This window comes from Triticum aestivum, chromosome 5D (genome assembly GCF_018294505.1).
Source record: "Triticum aestivum cultivar Chinese Spring chromosome 5D, IWGSC CS RefSeq v2.1, whole genome shotgun sequence".
Classification (NCBI taxonomy): Eukaryota; Viridiplantae; Streptophyta; class Magnoliopsida; order Poales; family Poaceae; genus Triticum; species Triticum aestivum.
In genome coordinates, this window is record NC_057808.1 from 424,115,676 (window position 1) to 424,124,031 (window position 8,356).

General features: G+C 50.7%; 1 protein-coding gene across 1 annotated transcript; it reads right to left on the reverse strand.

The window, feature by feature from the left end:
- Positions 1 to 2,297: 2,297 nt before the first annotated feature.
- Positions 2,298 to 7,006, reverse strand: LOC123122326 (probable serine/threonine-protein kinase PBL19). The gene is made up of 4 exons (XM_044542515.1): positions 6,152 to 7,006; positions 4,262 to 4,522; positions 3,265 to 3,387; positions 2,298 to 2,906 (listed from the first exon to the last, which is right to left on the reverse strand). The coding sequence occupies exons 1-4, from the start codon at positions 6,575 to 6,577 to the stop codon at positions 2,478 to 2,480; spliced, it is 1,239 nt and encodes a 412-aa protein (XP_044398450.1). The 5' UTR covers positions 6,578 to 7,006; the 3' UTR covers positions 2,298 to 2,477.
- Between the last annotated feature and the right edge of the window lie 1,350 nt (positions 7,007 to 8,356).

The window sequence follows — 8,356 nt, forward strand, 5'->3', positions numbered from 1 at the left end:
AAATGACAACTCATGTCCATGGCTAGGAAACTCTACCATCTTCGATTAACGAGCTAGTCAAGTAGAGGCATACTAGTGACACTATGTTTGTCTATGTATTCACACATGTACTAAGTTTCCGGTTAATACAAAGCATGAATAATAAACATTTATCATGATATAAGGAAATAAATAATAACTTTATTATTGCCTCTAGGGCATATTTCCTTCATAGGTTACCAAGCACCCAAGAGTAATAAGCTACTCAACTTTCACTTTCACGAATCACTGTGGAGAACTCAAACTGATGCACCATATACAATGGCAAGAGACACGGAGAGCTCAAGTCCTTCTCTCCCAAGTCCCACCACCAGAACTAATGCTATGGAGGAATATGAGAGAAAAAACAAAAAAAGAGAACACCAAAGAACTCCAAGATTTAGATCCAAGAGGTTTCCCTCACTTAGAGAAGAAAATACAATGGTGGGAACACGGATCTAGACCTCATCTCTCTTTTCCCTCAAAAAGAAGCAAGAGTCATGGGAGGAATAGAGAGAAAGCAAGCTCCATGGGGTCAACAATGGTGGGGAAAACATGCAGCTGATTTCTTTTGTTTGGAGGTGGAAGAAGGGGGGTGTCGGTGCTAAATCTGACAGATCTCGGGTAGGGGGTCCCAAGCTAGATGATCAGAGCTAGATGGTAACAGTGTTGGGAAACGTAATAGAAAACAAAAAAATCGCCCTATGAACACCCAGGAACAATATGAAGGTGCATTAGGGGATTGGATATGATCGTTACCAACTCAGAGTTTGTAGCGAAAGCAGACGAGTCGGTGTAGATCGTACTTGGAGTCCCTTGTACTGCCGATGAACGATCCCTCGAACTGAAGACCGAAAGCACAACATCTCTACAATTTGCAAGCGTGCGGTCTTCACGATCCAGCAGCGTTTCGCCGTCCAGAACTAATCGTCGCAGAGAATTAGTGGAGAAGATTAGAGCCACTCGGAGCTTCTGATTATGAGGATTAGAGGAACTAGGACTAGCTCTAATTATCTCAGTTAGAACTAGTAGTATTGGGCTAGAGGAGGCACCTAAAACTTGTATGAAGAAAAGGGCCAATACCTCCACTATATATAGGTTAGAGGGGAGAGAGGGGCAGCCACCAAGGACAGAGGGCTAGTTTGGTTTGTGTCCACAGCTTAGTGCCTGGAAAAAAACGCTACCTGGTGTGGACACGAAGAAGTCGAGAAAAGTTGCCTGACCAGGCCAACCTGGGCATGATGTGTTTGCTTCACGTCCTCAGCCTGGCATACAAATCAATCTTCTTCAAGTCCATAAATGATTGCTGGCCCACCAGAAAAACTATTGTTTATTTCCCAGGCTAGCACCAGCCGTCCTATTCTCCATGCCTGGTCTAGGCTAATGACCATGCCTGGGGTTGTAGCTAGGCTAATGAGCATGTCAGAAGACCCAGGCTAGGCTAGTATTTGTTTATGCAGGACACGAACCGAACACCTTCCATCTTGCTCTCAGGCAGGCTTCAGGCAGGCAAATTTTTGTGTGGACTCCAACCAAACTAGCCCAGAAAGCCTCCTTGGGGCGCTGGCCAAGGGGGGAGGAGTTGGACTCCTCCGCCCACAAGGAAAGGGGGGGGTGCGTCCTCCACTTGGGCCTTCGTGGCCCAAGTTGCCTTCCACTACTAGGCCTTTTAAGGCCCATTGCTATTTAATCAATTATAAAAGCCCTCTAACATTACTAGGGCCTTTTATATATAATTTAGCATCGCCGTAAATAATTTCCACCTATATATTAATTATCGAGAATACCCGGTCTTGCCCGATAAACTATGAAACCCTTCAATTGACCTCGAAACGCTTCCGGTTCCTCTAGGAACTATTCCGAATATTATCGAACTATTCCACAAATAAATCCTCGATACTCCCTTCTTACTAACACTCATAAGATCTTGATTACCTTAAGCTTGTGACCCTGTAGGTTCGGTAAATCATAGACATGAACGAAACCCCTTCGTTCAATGATCGATAGCGAAACCGTGGATGTCCATATCGATCCCTATGATTATATGAATGATACTCGAATGAACCTTTTGTTATCATGTGATGTTCCCTTTGCTTCACGATACTTTACAAAACCCAAGGTGAGATATATCGGTGTTGCTATTTCGGTGTTGTAAAGGTTATTTTAACGCGCCGTGCTTTGCGCGCGTGTTGGAGATGCTCTCAGAGTGGGTTATCCAACTATTGAACTATATGAGCAGTGACTCCTCCAACAGGTAAGGGTTTCTACTCCTACTTAAGTATTGGCTGGTTAATTTGCATTCCACAGTAACTGATTCTTCACTCAAATGAGCCTCAAAGAAGAGGGGAAAACACTATCAACAATCCGACAACCCAAATCATCTAAACTCATGTTGACATAGCTATACGCAAACCTCGCCTAAAAGGAGGGACAAGGAATTCTCCTCGACAGCACATCAGTCACCTCCTCGACGGCGGCGCCACGTTGACCCTCTTCCCGTTGCCGGCGACGGGTGCCTTGTCCACATAGGCTTGCTCGGTCTGCACGGCTCGCCTGAGCACCTCGACGATCTCGCTCATGGCGGGCCGCTCCTTGGGGTTCTTGAGGAGGCAGCTCTGGGCGAGCTTGGCGATCTCCCGGGCCGCCTTGGAGGAGTACTCGCCGCGGAGCTTGGGGTCCATGATCATGCGGAAGTTGCGGCTGTCCGGCGGGAACTGGACCACCCACTCGATCAGCTTCTGCTCCCCCTGCGGCCGGTTCCTGTCCAGCGACCGCCGCCCCGTCAGGATCTCGTACAGCACCACCCCGAAGCCCCACACGTCGCTCTTCGCCGTCAGGTGCCCCTTCTCGATGTATTCCGGCGCCGCGTACCCGTGCGTCCCCACAGCCTGATCACCACATGAAAAGAGAAGAAATGTTTAGGGGAGAGAATATATACATAGTAGTTGCAAGTGTGTGTTCTATGTCATGCTGACACAATGTCGATGCAACCACGTTTCAGAAATTCAGAGTCAAATGCAGAAGAAGAGGGACGCGCCATTGACAAACGGAGCACAAGCTTGTCATCAGGTGCACATCAAACAAACAACATGCGTGGGAGCAAGTGCCACCACGGGTCAGCAACATTTATAGTGGCAGCCGTGGACCAACTGAATCTTGGTGAAACGCCAAATGGTCGAGGCAAAATGTGGTTGCGTGCAACTTGAGATTTCTCTTAGTATCTGGGTCAAGAAGATGGCGACGTACCGCAGTTGAGACATGAGTGTTCCCCTCTGTTGGCCCCTCCCTCGCGAGCCCAAAGTCTGATAGCTTCGCTTGGAAGTCCTTGTCCAGCAGCACGTTCGACGCTTTGAAGTCCCGGTAGATCACCTAGCAAAACAGACGAGTTCAGATTAGATTACAAACAGAAAAAAGAACTGATACTACTACATAAGAACATAATTCTGTAGTGCATAGTACAAGGCTAGAGAAACCGTCGTGGATGCGCGATTTCCCTTTTTCTAATGTTCCAAACAAACCTTGAAGAACACTAACGAAGGGCCTGAGGAAATTAAAGTCATGATCACTACTACTAACCTTCCCCTGTCAGCTGATATGTCTCAATACTCACCAACCATATGAACCGCGTCTTCACTAACTACTTTATGCTTTATAGTAGACCCCCAACGCTTGATGCAACAGCCCCGCTAGGAGAAATGTAGGGGAAATCGAATACGCTGGCTGCGTGTCGAAGCACCGACGAATGTTGAACTGCGCTTTCAGAAAGTTCCAACAAAGTTGGCTGCCTGGAATCTCACAGGCACGTAGTGGTGGGGAACTGAACATGACTTCTCCTAGCATGCTTTCTTAGCCTATCCAACTTCAAGATTTTGTGGTCCTTGACTAAACTTCAGGAATCTCACACGTGCATAGTGGTGCCAATTCTAGTGCGCGTCGTTGACCCCTACGATGATCTCTTGCTATAGATCATACATGGATGCACGGCTCAAACACTAAACAGCACAGCAACCCATTTCTGAAGGCTGAATACTAAGAAAACTGCAGATTCTCAAGATGATGCTGCCTTTCCTGTAGATTTTGTTTGGCACCACTGGTGCAGCTTAGCGGGTGGGTTGCGACATTCACAAAATTTACCAAGGGGATTTCTTTGCAAGATGATAAATGAAATTTCGGAAGGAACTATCAAACAGCTGAACAATTATGTTTCTTTTTCGAATTGTGAACAATGATGTTTGAAGTATACCTGAAGTTCCAGCCCTTCATGGAGGTAAGCCAATCCTTCAGCGGCACCCAAGATAATCTGAAGCCTTCTGTTCCACGAGAGAGCAGGATGGATTCGGCTGAACAAGTGATCTTCCAGGCTCTTGTTGGGCATGTACTCATAGACCAGTAATCTTTGGGCCCCCCTTTCACCATCAACGGCACAATATCCGAGAAGGTTTACAAGATTTGGGTGCTCAAGAACCCCAAGGAACTGTACTTCTGCCAGCCACTGCTTATGTCCCTGTCACGAAAAATAAATATCTAGAAACTATTAAGAATTGAAAAATATTGATATATAAAAACATTGAAAACTGACTGCTCATTTGACGAGCAATTAAGAAAATGTCACGGCGCTAACATTAAATAGTAGTCTAGTCTTACAACGCGAAGTAAACATCGAAAACTAAGCAATTCGAATTTGTGCCTTGCAAAAATTTCCTTTTTCAACCGGTCAAGGAAGAAGCAGTAGCCCAGTCAGTAGAACAACATCAAATTTGAATACGCAAACATAAGAATATGGTGCCGGACGAAGTCTTATGTTGCTCGCAGATTATTCGTAAGCAAGCAATGTATAAATAGGCACGAAGAATTGAAAATTCTAGGTTTCTAACTGACCTTTCTTTTCTAGGTACATGAACCAGGATTTGGTCTCAAAGTGAATAGTAGTCAACTAAGAACAGCAACAACATTAGCGTAATGGTTTGCCCTCAAGAACACTTCATTATGGCCGTTTGTCTCCTTTGATTGGGCTAATTGGATACTGCGATGCTGAACGTACATGTAAGGTTGGTATACATCCTTTTCTGGACTCCATATTTCTCCTGCGTGCCACACGAAGTGGGGCACCGTTTACTACTTTTAATGTTTATTCAATTCTGAACTCGTACACGTGTCTATATATTTGAAAAAAAAGTAGTATCATGGTTCAAGATGCCAGAATGTTAGGATAAATATTATATCCTCCCATCTGTCAGCATTTGTTTTTGATGGATAAAAAAATACTATCATGCGTATGCTCTCATTTAATCATATACTCAATCATAGCAATGTGTTCCCCAGGAGCTGAACTGCTCCAAAATGATTGAAGTACTCTTCGATAAAATTTAGTACCAAATCTGACCGCCACAGCCCAATTGCAAGAGCAATCTAGACTATTATAGTCAATATTTGATCCTTGAAAGTCCTGCATTTCCCCTCCCTTTTTCCTAACAAACTTCTTTTTTTTTTCTACGCATGCTGGCAGATAAGCTCTAACCTCCGAGTATAGTAGTCAAAGAGACCAATTTCAAGACTTTGCAACCCAGAAATGTCCCCTCGTTTCCCTGCCAGCTCAAAAAGGCCTAATGTGCCTTTGCTTTCTACGGATCAACCGCACTTGAACAAATTTTCCATGAATCTGTTAATAATCCCTTGCACTTCTAGTCGGCGACTCAGTGCGCATGATGGAACACTTGGTCAAATTTGGCAAGAGCAAACACTACCCGTGCACATAAATACAATTTTTGGGTGGAAAAAAGTGGCCGAGTTCACTGGAAGCTCTCTGCCTGCATTTTCTGGTCGTCCCCAGTAGTGCATCGGCCATTGAGCGGTACCAAGAGGAACAATTTTGAACAAATTCTCAAAAAATTAATTTTGATCGGAAACAAACTCTCAAAATAAGTGGGATTCTTCTTTGTCCGGAGCAAATTTCCTTAGATTCAGTCACATTCAGATGCCCCCCAAAACTCTGACAAAACTGGGCGTGCGTAAATAATTGGACACTGAATCACGCGGGGAGCAGAACAGAATAGGAAACTACTGTACGTAATTCGCTGGTGGATGGAGGGAGGGATGGCGGCATGGCATGGCATGGGTGGGTGGGGGAGCGTACCTGGAGGCCGCGCGTGTTGAGGCGCTTGACGGCGACGGCGATGCGGTCGGCCCGGGGGTCGAGCGGGCGGACGAAGCCCTTGTAGACGCCGCCGAAGCCGCCCTCGCCGAGCTTCTGCGCGCGGCCGAAGTCGTTGGTGGCGGCCCGGAGGTCGTCGTACTCGAAGGCGCGCAGCTGGCCGTGGCCGCGCTCCTCGTAGAGCGAGGAGATGCTCCGCTGCGAGGAGGCGGAGCCCGTGGACTTGCTGGTGGGCCGCCCCGCCCCGGAGTCGTCCGACCGGCTCGTGCTCACCGCCGACCCGGTGGTGGTGGTGGTGGTGGTGGTGGTGGTCATGGTCGTCATCGTGGTGGCCGGCGCCGAGGCCGAGGAGCCCCGCCTCCCGCTCCCGGACCCCTTCCTCCTGTTGAGCCACCCCAGGCAGCTCATCTCTCGGCGCGTTCTCTGGCGAGCTGCCGCGGTGGCGGGCGTGAGGGGCTCGGCTCGAGCGCCGGTGCGCGCCACGGGACGACAGGCAAGGAACGGGGCGTGTGCCGTCCGTCTCAGGGGAAGAGCAGAGCAGGGGAGAGCAGAGTAGCCGTGCAAGGAAGGCTGGCTCGTGTTTTGTACTGGTAGCTATAGGGCGGTGTGAAGGTGCCGAATTTCCAGGAGGGGGGTGGGGGACAGGGAAGGGTGTGGATCGCGGCGTGGACGGAGCGGGATGAGAAAGCTCGGCGCGGTTTCGGCGGGGGGACGGGGCACGTCCTATCCTAGCTAGCTGATGGCGCGCGCGAGGTGGCGGTGGAGGTGCTGGGCTGGACTGCTGCTGCCTGGTGGTGTGCTCTGCCCCGGGTGGGGTGCCGCCTTTTGTGCGGAACCGGGCCACGCGGTGTGGAGGGGCCGGCGGACGGGGACGGGTCTGGGCGAGTCCAAGTCCGGGCGTGTACGCTTGTTTGTCCGGGCGCCCGCCGCGCTGTCACGTCCCCGTCGCACCGGTTTCTGCTCCGCGTTCTCACCTCCTTCCTGCACTGTTGGCGACAGTGACGGCAGGCCTCGCCGGCCACGCTGACATCCAAAATCACCCAATCGGAGCGTGTGTGCCCGCCCAACTGAGCAACTTTACAGTGAGCCAAGAGACCGATCGCGGATCGCATGGGATGGGTGGGTCGGTGGACGCTGCCATCGCCTCGGAGCAAAAGGGAAAACGAGGTCAAAGCAAGCTCCGGCCTGCCTGCCTGCCTCGTGGTCGGCGACCGGAGCCGGTCGGAACCCCGGCGGATGCCCGTCACCACGCTCCGACCACTCATGCCTCATGCGTGTGTTCCATTCCACTGTGTCTATGACTGCGTGCGTTCGCACGCTGCAAGATTCACCTCAAAGCGTGAGCGTCCGTGTCTGGCCCCTTCCATGGGTTGCGGGTGCGTGCACGAGTAAATTGCATAAAACCATCACTTTGAGGGCTAGGTTTGCGAAAAACACTAGATACATTTTCGCTGCAGAAAACACCACATCTCGGGTAATGGTCTTGCAAAAACCACTGATCGGTGGATCTGGCTCTGCTAAGTGAGATTATGACAGATGGGTCCATTTTTTGCCTGCGTGGCGTAACATTTCGTGCTAGATCAATTTTAGTCTAAATTTACAAACTAGTCCATATATTTTGCACAGACACCCCTAAATCAAATAGAAAAAAGCAATTAGCTCCCTCCCCTTCTTCCCGTCTCCTTCCTCCCTCCGCTCTCTTTCCCCCGCCGGCGAGGGCCTGCAGCCGCCCACCTAGCCCTTCAACCTCCCTGCCGAACAGCCTGTGCCGCACAGGTGCACATGCGCGAGCAGCGGCGGCGGCGGCCGAACACAGGCGCGAGCAGGGAGGTACACGCGTGCGCACGTGAGCAACAGAAGGTGCACGGGAGCGAGCGCAGCGGCCACCGCGCACGGGCGCGAGTAGGGAGGAAGCCGGGGCACGCACTGGAGCAAGCGGCGGCGGCGGAGCTCCAACACCCCCCTCGTATTCCCGCCACGGCCGCCGTCCTCCCGAACTCGAGATCGATCTAGGGAGATGGGGGAAGCAGTGCGGGATGTCATGGGTGGAGCAGTGCGGCGGTGGCGCGGCTTGTAGAGCGGCAGGTGCGGGCGGAGCAGTGCGGCGGTGGCGCGGCTAGCATGGCAGCGGGCGCGGGCTAGCAGAGGCGGGCGTGCGGCCGGGCAGAGGCGGGTGCGCGGCCGGCC

Excerpts from the sequence above, each read along its gene's own strand:
- LOC123122326 (XM_044542515.1), bottom strand. The coding sequence starts at position 6,577 with ATGAGCTGCCTGGGGTGGCTCAACAGGAGGAAGGGGTCCGGGAGCGGG. Across the intron at positions 4,523-6,151 it reads TCAACACGCGCGGCCTCCAG|GGACATAAGCAGTGGCTGGC; the intron begins GTACGCTCCCCC and ends TTTTCGTGACAG. Across the intron at positions 2,907-3,264 it reads ACACTCATGTCTCAACTGCG|GCTGTGGGGACGCACGGGTA; the intron begins GTACGTCGCCAT and ends TGTGGTGATCAG.